General features: G+C 55.0%; 9 protein-coding genes across 9 annotated transcripts; 2 read left to right on the forward strand and 7 right to left on the reverse strand.

Moving 5' to 3' along the window:
* Positions 1 to 3489: 3489 nt before the first annotated feature.
* On the reverse strand, positions 3490 to 4275 carry GCG54_00014942 (uncharacterized protein; the record flags this gene model as incomplete). Its single annotated transcript, XM_045414763.1, has 1 exon — positions 3490 to 4275. The coding sequence occupies one exon, from the start codon at positions 4273 to 4275 to the stop codon at positions 3490 to 3492; it is 786 nt and encodes a 261-aa protein (XP_045260885.1).
* Positions 4276 to 6168: 1893 nt separating this feature from the next.
* Positions 6169 to 10264, reverse strand: GCG54_00014943 (PAN2-PAN3 deadenylation complex catalytic subunit PAN2; the record flags this gene model as incomplete). The annotated part of the gene is made up of 11 exons (XM_045414764.1): positions 6169 to 7012; positions 7068 to 7281; positions 7333 to 7735; positions 7873 to 7980; positions 8101 to 8419; positions 8470 to 8886; positions 8939 to 9525; positions 9575 to 9701; positions 9756 to 9931; positions 9985 to 10092; positions 10244 to 10264. 11 exons carry the CDS (start codon positions 10262 to 10264, stop codon positions 6169 to 6171), a joined length of 3324 nt encoding a protein of 1107 aa, XP_045260886.1.
* A 1075-nt stretch (positions 10265 to 11339) lies between these two features.
* GCG54_00014944 (uncharacterized protein) lies at positions 11340 to 13103 on the reverse strand (the record flags this gene model as incomplete). The annotated part of the gene is made up of 1 exon (XM_045414765.1): positions 11340 to 13103. One exon carries the CDS (start codon positions 13101 to 13103, stop codon positions 11340 to 11342), a length of 1764 nt encoding a protein of 587 aa, XP_045260887.1.
* A 1060-nt stretch (positions 13104 to 14163) lies between these two features.
* Positions 14164 to 15158, forward strand: GCG54_00014945 (uncharacterized protein; the record flags this gene model as incomplete). The annotated part of the gene is made up of 3 exons (XM_045414766.1): positions 14164 to 14217; positions 14277 to 15021; positions 15073 to 15158. 3 exons carry the CDS (start codon positions 14164 to 14166, stop codon positions 15156 to 15158), a joined length of 885 nt encoding a protein of 294 aa, XP_045260888.1.
* A 334-nt stretch (positions 15159 to 15492) lies between these two features.
* On the reverse strand, positions 15493 to 16604 carry GCG54_00014946 (Iron-sulfur protein IND1; the record flags this gene model as incomplete). Its single annotated transcript, XM_045414767.1, has 5 exons — positions 15493 to 15848; positions 15908 to 16132; positions 16182 to 16304; positions 16335 to 16485; positions 16539 to 16604. The coding sequence occupies 5 exons, from the start codon at positions 16602 to 16604 to the stop codon at positions 15493 to 15495; spliced, it is 921 nt and encodes a 306-aa protein (XP_045260889.1).
* A 755-nt stretch (positions 16605 to 17359) lies between these two features.
* Positions 17360 to 17970, forward strand: GCG54_00014947 (Cell division control protein 31; the record flags this gene model as incomplete). Its single annotated transcript, XM_045414768.1, has 2 exons — positions 17360 to 17449; positions 17518 to 17970. The coding sequence occupies 2 exons, from the start codon at positions 17360 to 17362 to the stop codon at positions 17968 to 17970; spliced, it is 543 nt and encodes a 180-aa protein (XP_045260890.1).
* Positions 17971 to 18177: 207 nt separating this feature from the next.
* On the reverse strand, positions 18178 to 19456 carry GCG54_00014948 (putative oxidoreductase; the record flags this gene model as incomplete). Its single annotated transcript, XM_045414769.1, has 2 exons — positions 18178 to 19294; positions 19344 to 19456. The coding sequence occupies 2 exons, from the start codon at positions 19454 to 19456 to the stop codon at positions 18178 to 18180; spliced, it is 1230 nt and encodes a 409-aa protein (XP_045260891.1).
* Positions 19457 to 19968: 512 nt separating this feature from the next.
* Positions 19969 to 21763, reverse strand: GCG54_00014949 (Fructose-bisphosphate aldolase; the record flags this gene model as incomplete). Its single annotated transcript, XM_045414770.1, is given in 9 exon segments — positions 19969 to 20113; positions 20167 to 20406; positions 20468 to 20633; positions 20687 to 20773; positions 20826 to 20932; positions 20994 to 21152; positions 21209 to 21279; positions 21407 to 21697; positions 21716 to 21763. 9 exon segments carry the CDS (start codon positions 21761 to 21763, stop codon positions 19969 to 19971), a joined length of 1314 nt encoding a protein of 437 aa, XP_045260892.1.
* A 1814-nt stretch (positions 21764 to 23577) lies between these two features.
* On the reverse strand, positions 23578 to 25023 carry GCG54_00014950 (Type III polyketide synthase B; the record flags this gene model as incomplete). The annotated part of the gene is made up of 3 exons (XM_045414771.1): positions 23578 to 24143; positions 24199 to 24833; positions 24890 to 25023. The coding sequence occupies 3 exons, from the start codon at positions 25021 to 25023 to the stop codon at positions 23578 to 23580; spliced, it is 1335 nt and encodes a 444-aa protein (XP_045260893.1).
* Between the last annotated feature and the right edge of the window lie 1900 nt (positions 25024 to 26923).

A 26923-nucleotide genomic window follows, 5' to 3' on the forward strand; every position in this document is an offset into this window, starting at 1 on the left:
TTATTGAGAGACGATTCGACCCTTTGTGTGTTGTTGTCTCTTTGGCCCCCAACGCCCGCGCTATTCCCGGGTCATACGCGATATCTTCAACGCCTCTCGTCACTGGCATGCTGCGTGTGAACCTGTTGAGCCACCTGGAAGTAGCCCTACCGGTCCTTGCGGCCCCAACGAACCGAAGCCGTCTTGGGTCGGTGAGCTAGTCTCGGCCCTCAACCACGGCAATGTTGCGGCGGTCGGGACCACCGCGGAACACTGAACCACCACGCATTGCATGGTTCCACTCCAGAGGTGCACGCATCCCCTTGCAGACGCCCAAACTCTATCCCGTCCATCAACGATAATCTTCGGCTATCGAGAGACGAGAATCAACAATTGAGGCCTCCTCGTCCACTCATTCAGCCACCCTCCCCCCGATACCGCCGCGGAAACTCGCGGCCCAAGACACCATGTCTCTGTGAACAACACCAAACACAGCAAGGGTCCAACACATCTCATCCCCCCAAAACAGAAAAAACATTGCTAAACCTTGGCTGTCAACCTCATACCGGCGTCTTCAACGTTTTCGCCGTAAAAGCGAAGACGCGAGCTGCTGGTAATAGCCTCACCATCACCCGTGCGTCATGTCACCGACCAGGACCTTGCATCAAGGGCAGCCAGGGTGCTGCGTAAAATTCCCGGGAGCTCGGTTCGTGCGAAGCCACTGGTGGAAAAAACGACAAACTCACAATCCCCAAAATCCATGTTTGCTCATCGTCCGCTCCCCGGAATTGTGTCTGGCGAATCCGGTTCCGCGCCCAGCTCATTCCGGAAATACCCAAGGCCTCACCTGGAAATCGACTATGCACCTCGGTCTTTTCCTCCCTTCCTACAATTGTGTCACTGGCCTGTCAAGCCAGGAACCTAGCGCGAACCTGTGCCCCATCCCGCGGGATGACGCTTGTCCGTCTCAAAGGCCGCGCTGGGATTGGACATGGAAACGTCCACCATCCATCGTGGCGGTCCAGCTGCATTTCCACACATCCCTGTCTCGGAGGATCCCCTTGAACTTCGATCGAGAAACTGACGTGGTGCGGCTCGTCGTCGAACCCAACACACAAACATCACCCGTTTCCCGGCTACTCGTCCCCGAGAAGCCGGCTGCAAGACAGTCTAGACAACAGCTCGGTTATCGCAGCCCTCGCAGACCCCTGCCGTCTGACCTCGACAACCCATGGGATGACTCCCAAACCGGGCTCCAAGGGGACCAGATTGTCATGAAGCCCAATCGCGACGCCCTAATCGGACTTCCTGTCTCTATCTGACCCACCCACCAACCCGGATGCTCCCGCGCCCTTGGGAACCTGAGCCGAGAAACCTCTCGTGTGCTCCCCGGTGGTTGGCCCGCATTCCGGCTTCACCTTGCGACGAGAAACGCCGTCACGACTTGATGCGGGCTTTTCCACAACCGGAGAAGCCAATCTTCACCCTTGTTCGTTGAACGCTGTCAAGGATCTCGGCAATGCCACGCCGTATTCTCGCGAAGTCGCGAAACTCGCTCAATACCATGGATGGCATGGAATAGATCGCTAGGCGGATGCTTCCCTTCCGGCGGATGACGGCGGATGACGGCGATTGGGTTTCCGCTTAAATGAAGCCGATAGGCCATGAATCCCCACCGGCAATCGGTCTTGCGGGACGCACTTTCGTTGCCGACTAACGCAAGTTTAGACATGGACATGATGGTTGTGCGGATATCGCGTCGGCATTCGTAAATGGAGAGAGCATGTGGTGGCATACATGGCTGTGTGAGTCCAACTCCCACGGCGAAGCGCCTTGATGGAGTGAATGCGGACTATCGCTTGATATCTATGTTTGTCACACGAATTCGCAGCATGACTTCCACGAACTTCCTACTGGTGTTGATATGAGGGTCTGCACGCTTCTCGAACCACACGGTATTCGTCCTTCAGAAGTTGGCAGATGACGGCATTGCCCATGCTAACGCATGATGAGCTCCTGGCTCAAGTAGACGCGATTGAGCACTACGGGCACAAGCTTCCAGCCATGTCTACAACAATGATCAAGACAATCCGCCCTGCCACGTCAATGCATGCCGAAGCTAAGCTGGAATATCAAACCCGTCAACCCTAGCTTGCGGGCGTGCAGCTTTAGCTTAGCAATGAGCGGCAGAAACTGAGCATCACGTAGTTCATGGACTCTTCAATTACATCAAACCAACGTGTGGCTCCTGTGAGGGAGGTCTTGCTTATGAGATGTCTGGAGAGACCATCTGGCAAAAGCACGACACCAAGACGCGACAGGACCTCACGTCGATGTGCACATCAACACCAACATCGGGAGGATGCAGCAAAGACGGACGAGAACAAACCTCATCGGAAGATACGCCTCAGGTGTACCGGATTGCGCGGCGAGCGTTTTGCAAAACCAACTGTTGGTATCCGCAGTCATCACCGTGAAGGACACATGGGATTGGTGTGGCGGATGTATAGCCTGAAATGACATCCTCACTTGCAGCAATAGTAGGACGTCACACCGGCAAGCCCCAGCTGCAAGGCCCATGGAGAACAGTTGTGGCTGGCAGGAACACTTGGCAAAAGACTTACATGTCACCAGGGGAACATGGAAGGCAGTCACAATGACACACACAAAGCATTACCTTTTACGACAGAGACATCACAGGGAACATTTATTTATAAGGGGACCAGAAAGTCAGCCCATGTCAAGAAAGGACGGAATGGGAAAGGTAGACTTGCTTACCTTTTGGGTTGCATCATGCATCGCAGAGACAAAACGGTGTGCAGCCAAGTAGTCAGTCGTTGTCGAACAATATTGAGAATAGGGGGTATCTTACCTCTTGATTTGCATCATGTCAAAGTCAGGATGATGGACAGTCGAGTAGTTAGTCAAGGTCAAGGAAGAGCAAGATTGGAAAGAGAGAATTGCTTACCTTTTGAGATGCATGATGTGCCCCGAGTGTGCGAGCAGTCAAGTGGCTAGTCGATGTCAAAAAAAAAAAAAAAATTGGAATAGAGAAGTATCTCACCTTTCTTTCTTTTTGATCACAGTCGAGGCGGCGGTCTGGGTTAGTACAAGCATGTCATGTCACACGAGGGAGAGAGAGATGACTTACCTTTTCGCATTGTCGAGAAGCCTCATCATGAGTGTGGAAACGAACAAGTAGTTAGCCAGTGTCAGAAGAATAATAGAAGGGGGGAGTGTCTTACGTTTTGTTGTGGGATCACAGTCGAAGTGGCGATCTAAATTAGCACACACATGTCATATCACACGAAGAGGAGAGGGAGAGATGACTTACCTTCTTCAATGATGCGAGGAGGATAAACGGCGAGACGAGATGCCACAGCAGTTCAAAGAAGCCCAATGACTTCCCAAACCAGAACATGAAGATAAAAATGAAGCTCAGAAGTCGTTGCAATGCACTGCGGTGACTCCCGAACAGAAAGCTGAATGAAGTGCGTCGAGGCAAAAGCTTCAGCGGAGGAGACGGTTCGTTCGCCGACTGATTCGAACAACTCGCTTCGGACGAGGAGGAGGAGGAGACGGAGGACGCGGTGAAGAAGGAGCGAGGTAGGGACCTGTGAAAGAAGGAGGTTCCCATGTAGGAGGGAGTGACTTGCCTGACTTGGAAAGAATGTTGGATTGAACGTTCCGAGCAAACCGTTGCAGAACTTCAATGTCCTCGTCGCGGAGAGGAGGCGAAGGAGGACGCGGTGAGTCAGGAGCGAGGTAGGGACCTGTGAAAGAAGGAGGTTCCCATGTAGGAGGGAGTGACTTGCCAGACTTTGCGAGAATGTTGGTTTGAACGTTGCGAGCAAACCGTTTCAATGCCGCGATGTCCTCGTCTCGGAGAGAAGAAGAAGCAGGAGAAAGAGAGGACGCAGAAGCAGAAGAAGGAGGATCCGACTCAGCAACAGCAGAAAGAGAGGATGTAGAAGCAGAAGCAGAAGCAGAAGCAGGATGATCCCACTCAGCAACGGCAGAAGGAAGAGCCAGCACAGGTGAGTGCGTAGGTGAACGAGTGTAAGAGAAGGAAGCGTCCGAAGCAAAGACAGTCGGTTCGAAGTCGATGGAGATGGTAATAGGCGTAGGGCTCCATTCCGAGTAGTCGTATGACTTCTCCGGGGTCGTTGGACTCTTGGGGGTGTCGGGTCGAAACGTCATGCCAGCCGCCAACTCCTTGAGCTGAGCGAGTTTGATTGCCACAAGCCGATCGCTCTCCGCTGCCTTTGCGAACATAGCTGCCATGTTACGATCCATGGTGTCAGGGCTGCGTGGAGGGGGATGGGCAGAACAAGAAGAAGGAGAAGGAGGAGGAGAGGGAGAGGGAGCAAGGGGAGGAGAGGGAGCGGGACGAGAAATCAAACCTCGTTCATGTAGAGCGCGCTGCTGATCCTCGACGCGGGACATAAGGGCATCGAAGGAAGGAACAGGAGAAGAGACGGTAACGGAGGGAGAAGCAGGACGGGGAGAAGAGATGAAGGGATTGGTAAGAGACTGACCAGCCTGATCAGAAGAGATGAAAGAGTCGAGAGTGGGAGAGCGAGGAGGGAAGAGAAGACGACGAGGGGTGCGAGGCGGGGAAGACGACGAAATACCAGATGAGCTCTGGCCGATTCCGATCTGGCGAAGACAGCGTTGCTGATAATCTACACAAGCCATAAGTGCATCAAAAGAGGGTGGTGGAGGGGAGGGGGCAGGGGCAGAGGGAGGGGCAGCGGGAGGGGGACTGAAGTGCACCGCCATGGTATGGTGAATGAAAGGGGGTGATCTGGGCCCAAAAGGCGAACCAGGATCGATAAGCTTGCCAATATGTGCGGTATGATGCTCAAACTCAGGTTCAAACACCGGAGAGGATTGAGCTGGGAGAGAAGCAAGAGAAGGGGCAGGGGGAGGGGCAGGGGTAGCGCGTGGAGGACTGAAGTGCACAGCCATGGTGTGATGAAAGAATGGGGGTGATCTGGGCCCAAAAGGCGAACCAGGATCGATAAGCTTACCAATGTGGGCGGTATGGTGCTCAAACTCAGGTTCAAACACCGGAGAGGATTGAGCTGGGATAGGAGTAGCAGTAACGACTGTAGAGGGGGGAACAGGAGAGGGGGGAAGAGAGCGCAGAAAAGCGCGAACCGGCATGGCCACAGCCGAGGGAGTAAGAGGGGGATGAATAGAGATAGCAGACGAACCTGACACACCAACCAAAGCTGAACCAACACCTCCAGACGCCCTACGAGAGGGCCGGTGGACGAAGGCGGCAAAGGCAAAAAGAAGAACGAGGAGGGCGGAGAAAACAGGGACATTAACCCAGGACCTGGCGAGAGAAATCTCACCGAGGCCGACGCATGTAAGGAGGGAGAGGGGGAGGGCGGAAACAGGGACATTAACCCAGGACCTGGCGAGGTAAACCCCACCGAGGCCGACGCATGTAACGAGCAGGCAGGAGCAAGTATTGTCGACTGGGACATGAACCCAGGCCCTGACGAACCGAGCTTCGGTCAGGGCGGCGCAGACGAGACGAAAGAAATCCATAGCAAGCTAAGAAGTCGATGACAAGTCATGGAGAAGAAAAGAAGAAGAGGAGGAGGAGTTGGGGGGCTGACGCGGGATATATATACATATTCCCCACGGCTGGTGTCTATCCCACGATCAGTAAATACATCAGCTCAGTACGTCTGTTTGAGCGTAGATCATTCAGTCGTTGTGATCCTGTAATTCCATTGGCCAGAACATCCCGGGAACCTCTGCGGATTTGACTTTCAAGATCATCGGGGTCCATGTCAGCCCTACGGATGGACCTGGATGGGCCTCCGCTAAACCGGTCTTGGAGAGTGTATGGCCGGGTCTGGAGCAACACGCCGGGGGGCGTGCGTCCCATGAAGAACCCGGGGGATGGGGAATGTGACGACGACGAAGGCGATGAAGAACCTATGTGAGGGGGTGGAAAAAAGACGAAGCCGATGGAGACGACACCACGATGGAGACGACACCGAGACGATAGAGACGACGGGAGGAAAAGCGCGCCAAAAGGGGAAAACAAAAAACTGGAACCCGAGCGCATAGGTAGTATTGTTTAGGGATTCTGTCTAACTCTATTTGCCATTTTCCCCGTCGAAAATCGACCAGGGCCAGGGCGTGATGTTGTGACTGCCTTTGCTCTCACCGCAAGGGGGAGCCCTTGCCCGGCGTCCACGTCGCACCTGCGCCGAACCCATTGCCCGACACCTGCTCGACGGCAGATGGCGTCGTAGGGGCAGCCGCTGCCTCGCTTGCGAGCGGAGGAGGCGTCAGAGCTCTTTGGACATCCAGACCTCTCTTTGGCGGCTTGAAATTGTTCTCTCTACCTGCGCGATAAATGTCCTGAAGCATGGGCTCCAGCACGCCGGCATCATCAAACTCCAGATATTTGCGATACAGCTTCAACGCCGTCCTAGCGTCCTCAATCGAATCGTGTGTTTCTAGTTGAATGTCCTCCTTCAGCAGATACCATGCCAGGAAGGCCAGAGACAGCTTGCGCAGGCGAGACTTGAGGAAGAAAAGGTCAATGGTGTCGACGACCTGGGACTTGGGAATATGGATATTGATCACCCGGAAGTCCTGTTTGAGACCATGGCCTAGAAACTTACAGCCCAGATTCAGGAGTATCCAGAGCTTCTTGTATGCAACTTTGAGGGACACAAGGTTGTGCTTGGACACCCGCGGGTCCAGGTCCTCGTGAGTAATGCCGGAATACGATGTCAGGTAATCCACGATGGGCTCCCTGATGGAGATGTAGTCGTCGATGAACGGAACCCCTTCGTCCTCTCCCTGACCTCGAACGACGGAAGCTCTCGCAAGAGCGTACACTATTGGCCGGATCGTCTCCCTCTCGCCGTCCGAATTCATCTCGATCTCTGGCTGACGGACAGCAACGAACTCGGTATCCAGAGCGACAATGCTTTCCGGCCCAGGCTGTTCGGTGGCCAAATCCAGGGCACGGTAAGTCTTGCCGTCCACATGAGGGCTGGTAAGGGTCAGTAGGGGTATGGTGTGTGCAAGATTGCCGAGACGGAGCTTACTTGGTGTCATGATACAGCAAAGAGGTATCAATGTTCTTCTTCCAGTCCATGTCTATCTTGTTGTTCGCCTCCTTGAGCTGGAAAACAACAACTGATGGCATCTTCCATGCGGGATGGAACGCGAGTGCCTCCTCGGTTGCAACGGGCCGCACGAGGAAGTCGTTGAAAAGATGCCACTGGCTTGTTTGGGGCGCCTGGGGCTGCGCGTGGGCGACTGACCGAAAGTTAGTTCCGGTGCTCTTCATTGCGCATTGAGGAAACGTACCATTCACCATGGCGACCAAGTGAGGCTTTTGCCCTGCACCTGGGTCGATATTCACGGCCATACCGACGAGGGAATACACAGTTATGTTGTGAATACCGCGCTGGAGATGAAGTTTGAGATCCTCGCCTTCGTAGCAGAAAAATTGGCCATGGTCTACTATGACGCCAATCTCCTCAGGCAGGAACCCTGGTGTTGACCAAAAGCGTCTATGCTCCGGACTGTTGATAAGAGTATTGATGACAAAGACGGCAGGGATGCTGTGAATGGTCTTTCTAGCTGCAATGTTCTGGTATCGCTGACATCTGCTACACCAGCCTTTGGAAGTGGTCTCTCTCTCAACGCTCGACTTGAGAATTTGGGAGAAAGTTACTTTGGGAGCCTTCTGGTTCCGCACCATGCTCTTCTGTACACAGTCAGCGATTTGCACTACGGTACCAAGGAGGAGCATCCCAGAACAGCCAGGCTCAAACGGAAGTTGTTTTGCCAGACACGGTCGGATTGCGCCGCCAAGTACAGGCATAGCACAGAGTGAATACTTACACTTTGTTGCGGATACATCAGTTCTTGGAAGAAGCCAGAGCCCGGTCGAGTATACTCGCTCCTACAGTTCATACACCTAATGAAACTTGTCGCTGAGGTCGACAGCATCTGGAAAGATTTAGCTGAGCTCCCAAGAAAAAGGGACAGTCACCGCACCTGATCCATCAAGCCTGAACCCGGCTGGATTGACTTAAAATCTACCACGATTTTCTCAGTGAGAAATCTGACCAAGCCTTGAAGCATTACGGTCAGACTGGAGCCATTAGGGTCTTCCTCAAGAAGCCCAAGAGGACCGGCCTGAGGATGATGGCTGAGAGTCTTCAGCATGTTGGTTGCCTGGCAGATTGAGCCCTCGGCCTTTTGCAGCATGTCAAACAAGAAACCCATTTCGCACAACAGACATGTGTCTTCGACGCAAGCGGTCGCCGCATGTTGGAGCGCTATGTTCCGAAGAAGGGGCGTGAAATGCAAAACCTGAAGCAGAGAATTGGCGTAAGAGTTGGCGATGTGGATCTCAAGACCAGAGTACTGCGTCCTATTGTAGAACCTGTCGACCGTGAGTGGGCTTCCATTGCCATAAACGACGAGCTGACATACCCGAAGTCAAAATCATCAACGCCAAATTTGCTGTATTTGATCTCCACGTTCCGATACATTGGCGGACACTCCGCCTTTAGAGGATCGATGTCCATGCGCATCAGCGCGTTTGCAACATCGTCGACCTTTTCGTCGTCGTTGTCGGGAGTCTTGGCAAACTCCCTGGCTTTTTCGCTGAGGAACTTAGGCGCCAGAATACCTGACGCGTTGGCTTTGTCCAGATTGCGGGTGTCTTCCACTTGGTTTCTTCGGAATCCTCTTGTATTACGTCCATACATTCCAAAGTCCGTCGCCTTGAGGCCAGACAGAAATTGCGGATCCAGCTTGGTAGGAGGAGCCCCAACATCAGACACAAGATCTGGCCAAGCCGACAGCAATACATCTCGGTAGTAGGGCGTGCCGATAGAGTTCAGAGGTCTACAAGCAAGTCAGCAAGCGGTAGAGTATTTCAACATCTCCATGCACTTACGTGTCGGCAGTCCACTCGATACTTGGAAGGGGTTCTTCGGGCGTAGCAAATTCAGTTTGCGATGCGAAATCAACAAATCGTAGCTTAGAGGGAGAACCCCAGATATGGATGTTGAACTCGGCATCCGCAAGAGCAACGGCCTCACCAGACGGCGCGATCTCGAACATGGTCAAATATGTCATCGTGTTAGCCTGCCGTACATTGCTAGTATTCGGATTCATTAGATCGACGACATGCATCTGGCCGCTTTGAGACATGACTATGCTGGTGGTCGACATTCGCGGGTGCATCCTAACAAAGGCGGCGCCGGCAGGGAATGGAATCGGCGACATCGACGACATCTTCTTGATATCGAAGACATTCAGAAAGGGATCTAACATGTAGTTCTGGCCTTGGCGCAGTGAATAGCCGCAAGTGACGATGAAGTCGTGCTGGGCGTCCATGTCGCTGATGAGAGCCGAGTGAGCGTTCCAGCTTTTGGCGACAGTAAAATTGGCCGCATCGATCAGGTTAACCGTGCCTTCTTTAGTCGCAGCACAGATATACCTGCTTTTCTTCATAACTTTATACGAATGCGCCGTCGGCACCTGACATTGTCAGTGAAGCTCAGCGACCGGACGAGGGCGAAAAGCATACCTGCTTGACCACCTCACCCTTAGCGAGATCAATCACAAACATGGTGTCCTGAAAACCGGCAACAAGGATCTCTGACGTCCCCTTGGACGTAAAACTCATGCATCGTAAGTCCTTCATGTCATCATGTCTGCACTGACGTCAGTCAGATCCGTCCTTCATAGCCGCGTGTGTCGCTACGCACCTTATGTGCCATATGGGAGGGCCTTTGCGCGAGGCCATGTGTATATCTCTCGACCCCAGCACCACGACGCCCTTGTCGTTCACTAAGATCTGTCGGACGGGACCATCGGTTGTGGTATGCGCTTTGAAAGAAGTGTATCGTTGAAGCTCGCTACCGTAGAATGACGTGACTCTTCCCTGCAGCTGGTCAGGCTCGGACAGCCCCGGACAGTCGTCAATCGGATTCTTACATATTCATTGCCCGTCCAGAGCAGCTCTTGCGCCGTATCGAAGGCCATTGTCGTTACGGGCGTGGCCATGGCGTGGACGCCCGGAGGCGGAAAGGGGATGCGGGCGACCTGGATGGCGGACTTTGTCAGCGAAGCTCAGATCAAAGCGCCCATCATCGCAAAAGGAGCCGCGACGCGCGGAGGCAGGTATGGCGAGGCTCGCCCATTGGAACTCGAGCCGCAACACCACAGGAGAGAAGGGGCCCAGATTGCTACTTACCTCGTCCCAATCTCCGTCCATTTTGGTCTTCGCTTCCTCGCCCAAATGACCATAGTTCTAGACGAATAATGCGATACCAAGAAAGCCGGCAAACGGGTCGCAGCCGGTCGCTCCAATACGTCAAAAAAAGAAAGAAGAAGTGCACAAATAAGGTACCGGATCGCGACCCCCGCAGCTTCGCGCAGCTCGAGCAAGTGGCAGCAGAGACAAGGTGTCGCGCCCAACGGAGCTAAGCCACTTGCATGAGGCGGACAGGGTAGGGAGGTTGAGTGTGGGGGAGGCTGGGTTTGGCTCGAGTCCCTCGCTCTATCGCCGAACTCTCTGAGGAATCCGGAATATTTCCGAACCCAGATCTGAGACCAATCTCCACCAACGCCTTCACCGAGAGCTCATTGGCCAAACCAACAACTCCGCTCCGGTGAGCTTCGGTCTGATATTACCCACCCCAATCCCGTCAATAGAAGGTCTCCAGAAAGTGCTGAGAGAAGATTTGTTTAATGCAAGTAGCATTTGAACGCAAGGTGCTGTTGCTTAGTTTTCAGGTGACACTCGGGAATGACTAATCCACAAACCCCCGGGTGGTCACATCAAGCCCCGGCGTATTGTACACCGATGTTCTTTCCCCTGAGTAGTCCATCGTTCTACCCTTCTTTAGTTATCAAATCGTTCCCGTCTTGGTGTTGCGGATATGACAACAGCAAGTGTGAATCGCGAAAAAGCAATAGAACGCCTCTGTGTACATTGTTCGCCATCAATTACTACTTTTGTATTTCCTGCCAATTACGACTGTCTATCCGAAGTGCTTAGCGACCAAAAAGCTCATCCTTGCCCGCCCGCCCACCTGTACCATTCATAGTACACCTTTATTGTTAAAACAAGCGCTTTCCAAGTCTGAAAGAACTGAAGCGCATTAATACACCGTGAGCAACCAGTGATGCATGGGAACTGCCGGGAGAGCATAGACATGGCTGGACAACAAAGAAGCCACTGCAGCAATGAACTCCCCGGACAAGTCGCGCCTTTGTGTGTGCTCTCTGCTCTCCCCACCCTACTCCTTCGGAATGAGATCCAGATCCTCACCGCTAGGCAAATCCTCCTAGTCCTGGCTGGCACTGAGGTCTAGGTTCTTCTCCCAAAGGTTCCGCAGGATGGCCGTTACACCCTCGTCTTCCTCTCCGCCAACAAGACTGGACCCACTAAGTCCTTGAGTTCCGGCTCCCTCGTGTAGTGCCCGGCTGCTCTGGTGGTCCTCAACATCAGCCTCGAAGCTGGATCCGGCACCATTTGTCCTGATTGACTGGGCGCGGGGTGTCATTGGCCTTCTGGCAGCGGCAGCACTGCTCTCGTTGATGCTGGAAGCTCGCGTGTGCTGGCCCGACACGATGCCACTCCGCATTGACGCCGCCTTTCCATTGAGACTGGCAGTGCCATTGCGAGGTATGCGCTGGTTCTTGTTCTGGCGATTGGCCTGCGCTAAGCGATCTAAAGATCGCGCGACGGGGTTCTGGAACCGGCGAACACTGAGGTACTCCATCCCCGTCTTCTCCAGCTGCTTCGCTACACGTGGGTCGCGGCTCGCGCCGCCATCGTAACCCGGGCCTCCGATTCCCACCAGCGGGCTTGCGCCTACTGCACCAACACCACCTCCAACAGCCTGTCCCGGTTCGATCACTGAGCTCGCTCGCTGCAAATTAAGCTTTTGTTGAGTTCGTGATTTCTCGGCCGGGGGGGCGGACCGTCTGGCCGATCGCGGAGCAAGCGCAGTGCCATTCTCATCATCTGACAATCCGGATTCTCGTCGCGACGGTCGCCCAGAGCTCGCGGAAGACTGTGGCCTTTGCTGCGGAATGTCCTCGGACCTTCGACTGTCTGGTCTCCTCTGAAGGTTGTAGAACGACCCTTCGCGAGCTGCACCGGAGCTTCCAGCGCCAACAAATCTCGAAATCAGTTCATCGCCGGAGCTCGTTCCTGGCAGAGTGTTGATATTGTGCGAGTCGGCGAGGTTGGAAACACGGCTGATGGAGTCGGGGGACTGAGATTGACCCCGGCGCGAGACGGAAACGGTGTCTGCAGTCATCTTGGGCGGCGCGCCGTGCGAGGGGGTGCGCTGGAGCAACCTCGATGTCAAGTATTCTTTGTGTTGAACGGTCTCGCGGTCGGGAGTGGACGAGGCAGGAGGGGACGGTTGCGCTGCGGGAGTTTCGGTTCTAGAGTTGTATGCGCTGTTATTCGCGCTGTTGTTTGCACTGCTGTCGTCGGGCTTCGCTGAGGATTGGGCGCTGGCCAGGGAGCCTCTTCTCGACAGGTATGGTGAGGCAGATGTGCTGGCGTCCACCCATTCGTCGTCCTGGCCGTCGTTACCCAAGTCGAAGTGTACCTGCGACTTTTGCGGCTTGACCTTGTTGACGGCGGGGTTCGAGTTGGTCCTCTTTAACTTGTCGGAAGACTTGGACTTCTTGTTCACTTCGCCGTGGGACTTGTTACGGCGCAGGCTTGTTGAAGAGGTATTTTTGCTCAGATTCGTGGAGGAGCTGTCGCGAGAGAGCTTCGCGTCGGACTGAACGCGGCGATGGGTGGCTGCGAAGGTGGGCTTGCGCTCGGGGGAAGGAGATGCTATGCGTCGGTGATTCAGTTTGGAGGCATTTGATCCATGATGTTTGTGTAATGCTTTAGAGGATGGGACGCGTGCATGCAAGCGACCGGCACCAACAACGTGCTTCTGAGGCTTGGAGCGGTGCTGATGATGCTGTTCTCTGACGGCGTTGTCGCTGTTGGTCGAGTCGCTCTCCTGATGATTGAGGGCAGGGCGTTTTGATTGGCTGGCAGACGAGGATTCGTCGCCGTCTCTGTCTCGAACCATGATTGCTTATTTGCCCCCTGGATAGGTGTATGACATATGCCGGTTGGGGTGTCGGGATGGTAGCAAGGCGCGGGTGAGTTCTGATGCGCTGCTGCTGCTGCTGCTGCTGCTGCTGCTGCTGCTGCTGCTGCTGCTGCTGCTGCTGCTGCTGCTATTGCTGGTGGGCGTCCTGTCCGGAGGGCCGATGGATGCAGCCGCGGTGGCTGCCGACCTGTTTCAATGACCTAATGCCTGTGAAGATGTGTCCGGGGCGCGGTACGGCGCGACGTGACCCGGGAGCGGCCAATTGAATGGGAAGAACGAGGCTGATGATGCTTCTGTGTCGATGCGATGTGCGCAAGAAATGTAGTTGGTGTTGCGAGGGGGAGAGGTTGAGATTAACTAGTCTTGCAGAAGAGAATGAAAGACGAGCTTGTCAAGGTACCCGAGACCGAATTCGCACCCGCGCACGCCCGCACCTAAACCGCAACCGCAACCCCAAACAGCACAGCACCCACCTACCACTGGACCCCTAGAGAGGTATCGTCAGCCAGTGCCGCCAGTGCCAGTGCCTGGATTACGGCTGGCTTACTTACCTAGTTAGGTACCCGGGCAGGCTGTGGTACGGCCAGCACACCAGCTGAAGTGCCCGTGTCTGCCGGCTTCAACCGCCTCTTCCCACCCCTGTACTCCCGATTCCTAAAACCCACAGGCTGCATTCCAGCATTCTGGGGACCCCAATCAGCAAGCCCTCATTGGCCTGCACCTCCAGATTCTTTCTCACTTGAGGTCATCCTGGGGCGTTGCATGCATTCCCATGTGCTCTTATCAGCACGTGATCTCGGATAAGCTTTGGCTACAACGGAATCTGGAAGTGAACCTGACTGCAACAGCGGCTCTACTTTCGCCGCAGTCCGTCGCAAGCAGGCCTCAACATCACAACCACCGCGACCGCAGCAACATCTCGTGTTTGCCGCTAACCCACCCTTCGCAAACCACTCGAGCCCGACTACTCGCATCCCGCCCTTCGTTACCTTCGTACTCATACTTTCCACAGCATCTCTTCAATCCAACAGCCAAAATGTCCGCCGAAATCGCGGCCCTGGAGGCGGATCGCAAACAGTACCAGGAGCAGGTACGCGCCATCCCGCCTGAACCTTCCCAAACGAGCGTTTGCTAACCTTGCCTCGCCAGCTCGACGTCGTCCACGCTGGTCTGAAGGATGACCCCGGAAACCCCGAACTCGAAAGTCTGCAGGCGGAGTTGAATGACATGATTTCCCTCTTAAACGAGTCTCTTGCTGAGCTGCAGCCGAAGCAGGCACCCAAGCCCGCGCCTCTCAAAGCCCCCAGCCCGCCCCCCGAGAAGTGGTCCAAGGAGAACCATCCTGCCTTCAAAAAGGCCGCCCCCGCCGTCGAAGAGAAGGATGATGCCCCTGTTGTCTACCGTGTGAACGACACTGTCATGGCCAAATGGGTCTCAGGCGACAGAGGGTTCTACCCTGCGCGCATCACCTCTATCACCGGCTCATCGACGGCGCCAATCTATGTTGTCAAGTTCAAGAGCTACGATGAGACCGACACATTGCGGGCCAAGGACATCCGACCCATGTCCAACAAACGCAAGGCTGACGGAACACCAGCGTCCGGACCCAGCACTGCACAACAGGCTGCACAGCCTGCGCCGCCCAAGGCATCCGGCCCGTCGAACGGTGTCGTCACATCCGCTGCTGCTAGCTTGTACCCGGAACAACAAGCCAAACTCGATGCGGAGAAGAACGCCGATGCTGCTACCAAGCCTCCCAAGGCCAAGAAGATTAAGGCCACCAAGGAGCTGGAGAAGGGCAAGAGCAAGTGGCAGGAGTTCAACTCCAAGTCCAAGTTCGGAAAGCAGAAGAAGGACAGCATGTTCCGCACGCCCGACGGTGTACATGGCCGAGGTATGTCAACTCCTCATTGTCAAGTCTGGGCCTTTTCTGACGTTGTCACAGTTGGCTTTACAGGCTCCGGCCAAGCCATGCGCAAAGATCCTACCCGCAGCCGTCACGTATACCAGCAAAACGACGAGCTGGACTAACCTACCGTCTGATTTCTATGCATGGGAATGATCCTCAAGGAAGCCCGAGGGCTGGATGGCGTTTAAGGGTGGTTTGGCAGTCTCGTTCCATTCCTGGTAATGTGTCTTGTTTCCGCGTTACATAGGCTAACGGTTTGTACACACGACTTTTCTTCCCTCCAGATGCGAAGGGGTTGCTCCGATCTGGGTGCTGCTAGGAGCGCAAAGGGACTGTTGACACAAATACATGAGATGCCCACAATACCCCTGCTCGAAGTCCCGTTGACTAAACGTTTGCTTACACAGGGTATCCTACACTCATCACGCCAATTTGAAGCTCACCTCTCCGAGCAATTTACGGTGAACGGAGGTCGATCCTGGGAGCGATGTTCTGGGCGATCTTGAGGAATATCCCTGCTCGCTCACTTGTCGGTTCGGACACCACAGTCGGTTTGCCGAGGTCCGCGTCGTCTCCAATTGACGGGTGGAGTGGTATGTCGCCCAGGAAGCTGATATTGTGCTCCTTGCACATGCGCTCGACTCTGTCGTTCGATCCGAACACTTGAGTATCTCCATGGCAGTGAGGACATTTGAACAGTGACATGTTCTGAACCAGGCCCAGGATATTGGTGTTGACCTTGTTGAACATGTTGACGCCCTTGACGGCGTCCTTTACGGCGAGTGTGTGAGGTGTCGTGACGATGATGGATCCTGACAATGATCAGTGACATGTACCGCGTCAGAATATTCTCGGCAGGGGGCATACTAACCATCGAGAATGATTTGTTGGGTGATGGTCAGTTGTGTGTCTCCCGTTCCAGGGGGCAAGTCCAAGACCAGGACATCGAGATTACCCCAGTCAACCTCGTGAAGCAGTTGTTGAATAGCCTTCATGACCATCGGGCCCCTCCAAACCACAGCATCGTCCTCCGGAACGAGATATCCCATCGACATGGTCTTGACACCATAATTTGTCATTGGCACCAGTTGGTTATCTGGGCTGTGATCAGCACGAGTCCTAGCCGAGTGAGAGATTTGACTTACTCTGCGACAGTCTTGGCTCCCCTGAAAGGTTGAACAGGGTAGGGATGGACGGCCCAAAGATGTCTGTGTCAAGAATGCCAGCGTGATATCCTAGCCGCGCAAAAGCCAGAGATAGATTTGCTTCTGGAAGTCAATACAAAGCGTTCTTTTCACTAATGTCGTGATTATCCTTCTCACCCGCAACTGTGCTCTTGCCGACACCTCCTTTGGCAGACGAGACGGCAATGACCTTGTCCACTCCGGTGATCTTGCGCCGAACCGGTTTTCGCGGCCAATGCGGTGGCGTGCCGGATTTCGGGAGGCCCTGGGCTCGTGTCAGTGCCTTGTTTCTGCGGTTCAGTAAGAAGGGCACTGTACCAGAGGGTTCTCATGACCTAACACTCGGAAAGTGGACTGAAACGGACGGCATAACGTTGGTCTCATTGTGAAAAGGATCTTGAGCGACTAGCAACACCCGGACACCGCAATGCAAACACAGTCACGATGGATGATGGATGACTACTGACGCCTCTTGGATGGAGGTGAATGGTTCAAGCTGAAAATGATTGGTCGCTCTCCGAACCGGTCTCCAGCGCGGAGTTTCTTCGGCGGAGAAGAGGTGAGTTCAGGTCGCCGCCATCGATCATACCGAAATCATCAAAAATCAAGCAGCTTCCCATCCATTGGTGCATAATTGTTAAGTATTCTAGAATTCCTTCTCGCGAAGAATTGAATGGAACGAGCGTTCCAAGGCGTGTTGGTGGTGCTCCTCGACCGTTGCCCACGTGATCTGTCCTAGCCACAATGCCCCACAGTCGAGCTTTCCAGGTTAGATACGTACCTTCTCACCGCGCCTCCAGTTCGCGATGAGATGAATGAGCTGTGAAGCGCGCTGAGCTTGCTCTCAGTAAACAAGCAATCCAACCTTACGAATTGCCGGAGAACGAGCATGGGACCTTAAGGAATTCAAAAAAGAAACATCTAGGGGACGTTTCAATCGCGCTCGTATTTCCAGATACCCCAATCGCATTTTTTCATCTTGCCCGGCCCTCAACCACCAGCCTCCGAGTCTGGTCTTAAACTGAGGCTCTTAACTCGACCTGCCTTGCTTGACCCGGCTTTCTCTGCCGGATTAGGGGAGCAACCAACACTAAAGATACCCGGAACGCCGATTCCACAACAACACAACCGCCGCCGAGATGACGACCGCGTCACTCTTCGACATGAACCAAGGCCGTCGCGACCTAGCCGCGCTGCCGACGGACTGGCAAAACAACATCAGAGAAGCTGTAAGTCTCACCCACCCAACCTCCAAGCACCAATTGATCGCCCGCTCACACCAGCCGGGAAAACACAGTGGGAGGTGGTAGACCAACAAGGCCTGGGCTCCCTCAACGCGCGCGAATGGCCGTTTGCCCTGCGCGCCATCGGCTTCGACCTCGCCCGCACAGAAACGTACGCCCTGCTGCTCGCCCACGGCGTGCCGCCCCACGACCACGACCCGGCGCGGGGCCCCTGCAGCCCGTCGCGTCTGCGCATGCCCCAGGAGCACTTCTCCGCCATCGCCGCGTGGATGCTGATGCGCCGCGACCCGCAGGAGGAGGCCGAGGACGCGTGGAAGATGTTCGACCCGCGCGGCACGGGGCGCATCACGCTGGAGAGCCTGCGCGCGGTGTGTTCCGAGGTGAATAGCACGCTGAGCGAGTCGGACATGCGGAGGATGATTGAGATGGCGGACATCTCGGGCAAGGGGTGGGTGAGCAAGGACGAGTTCATCGAAGTCGCAAAGGGTGGGTTCAGTCGGGGCTAGCACAGCAGCACGTTTCGATGGAGGAGCGGGCGGCTGTCATTGTTTTTGTACTTCATTGGGAGAGTGATCACGGGGATGCATCTTATTGGGAGCACCATGTCATTCGTGAGTTGGATTTCACAACTACATTAGAAATAAGCAACAGGGAGCGGTTTCAAAGCAAGTCATGATGAAAACAAAAAGCATCCTGGACCGTGTGTGATATCATCAAATCGTGACGCCAGGCGAGTGGCGCAGCGGCAAGCCCGCCTTCTCGTACGCCATATCAATCATCCTCATCTGGTTGATGCTGTCCTCCCCGTCCACCCAAAATGGCGTCTCGCGCCCCTTGACGCGGTTGACAAACTGCTCCAGCTGGTGTCGGTACGTGATCCAGTGCTCCTCGCTAGCGGCTTGGATGCCCGCCTCCTGGAAAGTGTACGCCTTCTTCGACTGCTTCTCCGTCCACCTCTTCACCACCGCCCCGTTGCTCTTGTTCTTGATGACGAACTCGTCACTGACGTCGATTCGATGCCATATGCCGCCAAACATGAAGTTGGCAAAGTCAATCTTGCGCTTACGCGTCTTCTCCTGCCCGACCGGCAGCTTGGCGTCCTCGACGACGGTCTCCTTGTGCGTGACAATCAGCTTCGGCACCCCGATGGCGGCCAGCCCGGCCCGCAACGTTCCCTCTGCCTCTGCGGTCCCGCCGTTCTTCATCCGCCAAGTGACGTTCCACGAGTGGTCAGCCATGTCCTTGGGGGGAGGCATGGTGTCGAACTTGGCCTCTAGACATTCGTCAGGCTCGATGCCGTACGTCTGGCGGATCGCACTGATGGTGTACGTTCCAAGGTCCATCAGAGCACCGCCGGCAAGATCGTATTCCCACCGAATATCGTCGTTACCAATAATGAACCACGGAATGTGTGCGCTGGCCTTCACATGCTCGACGTTCGGTGCGTCGACCAAGGTCAGATAGTACTGCCAGCTTGGCTGGAACCGGTAATGGAATGCTTCGAGTAGGACGGGGGCCTTCGGCTCCTTGAGTAATGGCAGTCGGAAAAGCGCCTCCGCCTCTCGAGCATTGGCGACAGACGGCTTCTCGAGGAGGACGTGCTTGCCCGCCTCAAGCGCCTTAACGGTCCATTCATAGTGCAAACCATTAGGAAGCGGGATGTAGATGCAGTCAATTGAGGGATCGTCGATGATGGACTGATAGTCTGGCTTTACGTCTGGGATGCCGTGCTTCGCGGCAAATGCGGCGGCCTTCTTTGGGTCGCGGGCAGCGACTGCTTGGACGACAACCTCTGGATGGGATCTAGCCGGGTTGATTAAGGCCATGGGCCTGGACTAATGTTAATATTGTGGATTTTGGGATCATTGTATTCGCTCACGCAATGTTGGCAGCACCAAGGATGCCGAAGCGGAGAGCCCCATCTTGCCGTGGTGCGACTGGCGGATTAAAGATATAATAGTTGCGCCGGAGGAGACCCCAGATTGAAGCCATTTTGAATCGACATCCAAAGGTAGTGTGGTTTGAGCCAAGTCAGACAGCGCCGTTGTGAATCACGTTGGGTTAGAGTGGAATAGTGAGCTTATAAATGAGAGACATGAGGAATGAGGTGGGGTGATGGCTGAACATGGGATGATGCAAGACCGAGATGACGTCGAGACATGGCACAGACAACCAGGGTGCAGGCAGCCGTTAGGGGTACTTTGCAGACGGTAGATGTGATAGAGCGCGTCTTGCACAATGATAGACCACGCACGGCGACGGTAGGTGTGGTCGAGTTGGCTCCGAGTGCCTACCTGTGATTAAGGAGTCATGCCGCCAATCTGCAATATTTCTCAATTGGGCATCTTGTGGCAGACGAGAGCATTTTTTTTTTTCTTGATCTTTTACTTCAATTTGAATGTTATGTAGGTAGGCGTCTTTTGACAGCTTCATCCTACGAAACAGAGCCTGCGACCCCACATCTCGGTCCAGTCTCTGCAGAGGTATCACCCACTATCCATCCTTTACAAAACGTTGTCGGCCTTGAAGTCAAACAGGGCCTGCTTGACACGGTCCTTCATGACCTTCTCACCCTCACGGACCCAGACTCTGGGGTCGTACTTCTTCTTGTTGGGCTTGTCGTCACCCTCGGGGTTGCCGACCTGGGTCCTATTCGGGCGTTAGAGGCCGTCGTCTGACAGCTGATACACAAGGGCACTTACTTCAGGTAGTCAATGTTCTTGGTGACGTAGTCACGGATACCAGACAGGTAAGCCCACTGGAGGTCGGTGTCGATGTTGACCTTGACGACACCGAAGGAGATGGCCTTCTGGAACTCCTCGACAGCGGAGCCGGAGCCACCGTGGAAGACGAAGAAGACAGGCTTCTTGTCGCCATTGCCAAGCTTGGCAGCGACGAACTCCTGGTGCTTTCCGAGCAGCTCGGGGTGGAGCTTGACGTTGCTGCGAAGAGGTCAGACCGGAGCTCATTGTCAAGATTGCTGGTTGATTGCTAATTGCTTACCCGGGCTTGTAGACACCGTGGACGTTACCGAAACCGGCAGCGATGGAGAAGTAGGGGGAGATGGGGGACAGAGCCTGGTAGATGGCGTAGATATCCTCGGGCTGGGTGTACAGAGAGTTGTTGTCGACATCCTCGTTGTTGACACCATCCTCCTCACCACCAGTGACTGTGTGATTGTTAGTTATCGCGTTCAGGGCATGATTGAGTCGTGTCTCTTACTTCCGATCTCCATCTCGAGCCACAACTTCATGGGAGCAGAGCGCTTGAGGTACTTGGCGGTGGTCTCGATGTTGTAGGCGACCTCCTCTGTTGCATGTCAGTCTCGTGCTGTGCAGAAGGTATCGGGGCCGGCACGAACCCTCGGAAAGGTCAATCATGTGGGAGGAGAAGAGGGGGTGGCCGGAGCGCTTGAACTCCTCCTCATCGGCGGAGATCATGCCATCGAGCCAAGGCAGGAGCTTCTTGCTGCAAAGACTGTCAATTCCTGTGCGGATAACGCAGATATTGGCATCGGGGGCAAACTCACGCGCAGTGGTCGGAGTGGAGGACGACGGGAACGCCGTAGACGGGGGCAATGGAGCGGATGTAGTGGGCGGCAGCAATGGCACCGGCGACGGAAGCCTCCTGCTTGTCGGCAGAGTTGGGGATGGCCTTGCCGGCGAAGTAGGCGGCACCGCCCTGGGAGCTGGGACTTGTCAGAACCGAAAACAATCAAGTCGTTGGGAGGTCGAGACGACGTACGTCTGGAGAACAATGGGGGACTTGGCCTCGCGGGCAGCCTCGAGGGCAGCAACGGCGGTGGAAGAGGAGGTCTGGGAGGCGGGGTTGTTAGCCGATTGTCAACACCCCTCTTTTCCGTGTCATTCGGTCTGATCTCCGGCAACCGACGACAACGGCGGCGGCGGAACACGACGAGCAGGGCGAGGGGGAACAACATACGACGTTGCAAGCGGGAATGGCAAAGCCCTTCTCCTTGGCGTAGGTGAACAGCTTCAGGACGTCATCGCCGTAGATGACACCGGGCTTGATGTTGAGCTCTTCCAGCAGACCCATGATGGATGGCGGGATGTCTGTATCTGTCTGTGTGGTATTCGGGGTTGTGTAGTGAGAGGTGTGTCTGTTGCGACGGGCCAGAGACGAACGGACCAAAAAGCTGATTTGCGATGTAGGAATTGGAGGAGGAAAAGATTCAGAAAGAAAGTTTGGAATAGGTGGAAGTGGACGGGTTAACTATGTTTGGTTGCTCACACCCACGAGCGGGATTTTACTCGGGCTGAGCAGCAGAACCCGGTCCATGTCCCACGTTCAGTCCATCGCTCCAGTGACGGGTGCCTTTTGCTGGGTCGCGGTTGCATGAGGTGAGGTGCGGTGCTGGGCCTGGGCTCGACTGGGAAGGGACACTACCTTGCCTGCGAGAGGTGAGGTACATGAGGAGCTCCTCTTCCCTGTCCAGGTTGCTATTTCTTACGCCAGTCCAACGGCAGGAGGTACATCGGATGTGGGAAGGCAAAGTACCGAGGGGCATACTGCGTACCTTAGCTGCTGCTTGCTACCGCGATTCACCTCCAGCAGCCAACGTGGGTACCTGATTCCATTCGGATTTTCCTGTGTCACTTCTCACTACCTACCTAGGTAGGTATCTCATTCAGCACCTCCTCTCCTCGCCGAGAGCGCCGCCAACAGTGGGAGACTGTCTCTGTCTTTCTCTCCCTCTCGTTGCAGTGTCTCAACCTGGAGGACTTGTTGAGGAAGGAAAGGGAAGGGGAAAAAAGTACTGCTGCGCAAGTACCTTAGCATCGGACCGTCGAATCACAGAGCCCCTCTTACCACGTCAAACGCGAATAACCCCTCCCCCCACCCACCGTCCAATTGACGTCAAAATATTGCTGGCGCACCACTTATTGCAGGGATCCAATCACTCGCTGCCCTGTGCTTTTCCCGGTTGGGCGACGAGGGGCACTGCGATGGCGCTCGAATGGCGGGGCTTGTAGAGGGCCCAGCTGCTGTGCCCAGCCGTGTCAGCGCCTCTCTGGCCCGTGCACCTACCGCTCCGGCCACCGAGACCGCTGTCGAGCCTGCTGACTGTCATGGCATTTGACTTTTCCCTCTCCAGACTTCTCGGCCTTACTTCTGCTTGTTGAGATATTTATTGTCCAGCCCGTGGATATCAATGACTCGATTCTCCATAACGGGGCTGCTCTGATGGCCAGGGTAGTGGTTGTTTCACCGAGCATCTCGGTGTGTCGAAAGGTGTGTAAAAATAAAACATCCATATTCTTGGATCCGAAGCTGATGCCCGCCATGTGAAGCATCGTGAACCTCCGGACCCGATCCGACACACACACCGACCGCAACAACAAATTTCCGTCGCATTGCAACCCCCATCCCGGCCCCAAAGATGCACCATCGGATCTGCTTCCCCCAATTTCCTTACCTCATGCAGCCGGGCCCCGGAAACCAACGACCAATCGCGCCGCTTCATGACGATGCCATCCCCGGCCATGAACTCATCCTTACCAGCTGCGCCGTCCCACCCAGCCTTGACGCCTTCTCCATTGCCGAAGCCCGGGAAGTTGCGGGATCGTGATAGCCTTCGACCCTTTGTCCGCCGAAAACCGAGCATCCATCGACCACACATCGGCACCTCAATGCCTTCTCTTCCTCGGCCAAACGTTGACCATCCCGCGATACCCTCCTCCATTGCCGGAGAAATTCCACACCTCTCGGCTCATCTCGTGTCTCTGATATCGTGGCCTCCACTTCCAAGAGTTCGCCTTCCCACCTGACGGCTTTGAACCCGACCTCCATCTCGGCTTCGAACCGCGAGCTTGCATATGCCATGTCATGCCTTTCCATTACCTCGCAAACACTCGGCCAATCGCGGCGGCCTCTGGAACTTCTTCAACTCGTCAAGGAAGTCATGCTTCTATTTCGATTACTGCCAGCTATCAATACCATGGCTCAGCCGAACGAGACTGACAAACCGAGGCACATCGTGTCCTCGTAACAACGCCGTTGTGTCAGGGGTATGCATCCGTCCTTCGCCGCCTCCCACTATATACCGTCTCCTGTCTTCTCTCCCGGGCCCCGTTCCCCCGCCATGTCCATCTTCAGTCCAACTCCAGATTCTCTAGTGCCTCCGCCACAAAGGATTGACCCCCGTCCCGTCCCGAAGACGTGTGCCCCTCCATCTGCGCTCCACCGTCGTCCCCAGCTTCGCTTCTGCTGCTGCCCTCGCTCTCTGTTTCCGGCGGCGTTTCCAGGCCCGTGATGCCCCGAGCCCCCAGGTTCCGCTTGAGCATGCACATCTCCACCGCAATCCCGGGCCCGAACGCGCACCCCACTACGTAGTCGCGTGCCCGGCCCTCCGGAGCGATATCGTCCATGTCTTTGGAACGAAGCCGGTCCATCACGCTGAATATCGTCGCCGAACTCGAGTTCCCGTGCTTCATGTATGTATCATAGCTCGCCCGCATGTGGAATGATGAAATGCTCATCGCCTTCTCGGCCTCGGTCAAAATCGTGGCACCTCCGGGATGCATAGCCCAGTCGAAGTCGTCCGCCTTCTGGTAACGCGGCCCTAGTGGGGGAATCGAAGACATGAGCTCTGAAAAGGTTGTGGGCACGGCCGCCGAGGCGAGTTTCGGGACTCGTGGCGAGAGAACCACCTTCCAACCTTTTGTTCGTGTTAGCGTGTGTCGAACACAATGGCCAGACAGTGTCAAACTTACCAACAGGGTCAACATCGAAACCAAGGTCGCCTTCGGTATCTGGGATAATCTTGTGCTCCCACCCCAGCAAGGAGTACACAGGCGCCGCAGGCTGCCCGATGCCGTTACTGAGCACCACAGCACTGGCGCAATCCGAGAATAATGCCACGCCGATCCTCGTCTCCTGCGTCTCGTTGATGCTGTCCAGCTCGCTGCGTACCAGTGTCGTGCTGACTTCGAGCGCGACACAGAGAATCCGAGCAGGCTTCCCTCGAAACTTGTGGCCCAGCGCCAGATTCGCCGCGGTTCTCAGCGAGGCGAGACCTCCGCTGCAGCCCACCCCATGCAAGAGGACCTTCTCGACCTGGTGTGTCATCCCGAGCCCCTTGATAACGTAGTGGTCGAACCCTGGGTTTGCGCTGTCGGTGCAGGTCGTCGCGACGATGTGGGTGATCTCGCTGAGATCGATATCGGCTTCTTCGATGGCCTTGCGGGAGGCGCTGATGGCCAATGGGACACCATCGCTCATGAACACATTGTGAAGATCGGTGATTGATGGGGGTTTCTTCTGGTTTACGATTGGATGCTCTGGTGTGCCGATGGACGAACGGTACTCGATGCCGGTGAACCTGTTGATGGACAGGATCTTCTTCATCCTAGTACCACCAGGTATTAGCAGAATCGCAAGGATCGCGGAGAGGCCGTGACATACGCAGGAGACTCAGGGTAATACATCTCGCTGAGGTAGTCTATCGAATTGGCTTCCAGCGAATGAGGTGGATACTGAGTGCCGACTCCGATGATGTCGAGACCCAGGTCCCCGAAGCCGTCGTTGGCAACGGCCATGGTGAATGGTGTAATGCGGGGGAGGGGTAGCTTTTAGTCGGCTGCGGTCTGCCACAAGTGTAAACCGATCAATGGCGAGGCGATGAAGAATTGGCGCTCTGAAAAGCCAAAAGGAAGCTTCTCAATGGCCTGTGAAGGTAGGTAGACAGAGTTGGTCGCAAGGCGCAAGAAAGGCTGGGCGCTTGGCCTGGAGTGGTGATATCACAACGACGATGCTACACAGTTTACTCGAATCAGGGCAATACGACAGGGCCCAACGGTTTTGTGTGCGCTGCTTGCTGTCGAAGGCGGCAAGATGGGAACAGAGACAAAAAAAAGGGCACAACTCGGCAGGCTTCCAGCGAAAAAGAGGCGAAAAGTCGGTCAGTCGAGTTGAAAGTCAAGGAAAGACGGACCTCATGCACGGGAGAAACATATTGGCGACGGCGGCGTGGCATGGGGGGTGGGTAGAGGATATGTAAGGAAACACGCACCGTCTCTTTTTTTGGTTGCCCTCCTCTGGCGCATCAAGCCAGCCATCTCCCCTCAACAAAAAAAAAAAAAAAAAAAAAAAAAAAGAAGNACAAACCCCCCCCCCCCCCCCAAAAAAAAAAAAAAAAAAAAAAAAAAAAAAAAGGACGACCCAGCCGAGACGAGACGGGTTGGGAGCAACCGCGGCAGAAGACAGCTACTACTATGCAGTACTAGCTGGCCATCCGTACCTTGCTTGCCATCCACCTCGCTCGAGGAATGACACTGTCACTGACGGACGAGGGAAGGGGAGGAGGGAGGCCTTTGTGCCGGGGGCTGGAACCATGCAAGCAGCAACGCGTGTTTTCTCGTGGCGAAAAGGAAAAATAAGGGACGGAGATGTTGTTGCACCGTTTCGTTTCGCAAGGTTCCCCCGCCGCATGCCTTGTCCTCGTCACAGACAATCAGCTGTGTGGTTCTGAGCAAAATAAGGTAGCCGGCCTCCTGGACCTGAACCCTGGCCAGCCCGCCCGCCCTGCCGCCCTTGGGTACGAGCTTCGGGGCTCTGCCTCATCCTGGAATTGAGCTGCAGCTTTTGCCTTGCGCCGCGGTTGGCGGGTGCCGTGCCGTGCGTGGGCTGTCTCTCATATCGTCGTCGTGTTTTGTGGTTCCAACAGAGAGCTCCAAGCCTCCAACAGACCGTGACGGTGCGGGAAAAGGACCCTTGACTGAAACAGGTCTGAATCCAGTCTTCGGAGCCGGTTTACGCGAGTGGAGACCTCTCTGTTAGAGGAACCTGGAAGCCCTTATCACGCTTTACCTTTAGCTTGCACCCCTGCTAGGAACGTTGGTTGGCAAGCAAGCTTGTGGGAAGCTCGTGTTGTCTGGGGCTGTTGCTAAAAAGTTGTGATGGTGTGTACTATGCAGTAGGGGCATTAAGGAGGTTGAAATGTGTGATTGTATGTTTGCGTGTGACAATGCAAGATTGTGAGCGGGAGTTGCCATTGACTTTGCTTGATGGAGGTTGGCTGGAGTGTGAGGTCGTTGAAGCTCTGGCTTTTTCTTGCACAGAGCATTTCGTCTCATTACGTATGACAGGCGGCAGAACCAGCTTCTCCCGCAAGCCTCATCCGATGCATTCCTCCATCTGAACCAACCTCAAAGAGCAAAACACTTCAACAATTCGTTTTGGCCTTTGTCGATGCAATTGCTCTTCTACCCTTTGAGCCCAGCCACATCCAATTTGTGGAGGTTTACGCCACTCTATGAAAATTCTGTTTATACTTTGATAAATGTCTACTAAGCATCGTGATACTGTTCATGATAACCAGGAAAGCTCCGATACAGGTTCGCAAGAATGTCGGTGCAATTGCTCCCCACGAGGACTCACGGCCTCGGCCCGCACGCTGTGATCGGCAGGTCTCTCTCAGATGATGCCCCCTTCCCCCCC

The sequence above is a fragment of the Colletotrichum gloeosporioides genome, assembly GCF_011800055.1.
Source record: "Colletotrichum gloeosporioides strain Lc1 chromosome Unknown consensus_66, whole genome shotgun sequence".
NCBI classification, from domain to species: domain Eukaryota; kingdom Fungi; phylum Ascomycota; class Sordariomycetes; order Glomerellales; family Glomerellaceae; genus Colletotrichum; species Colletotrichum gloeosporioides.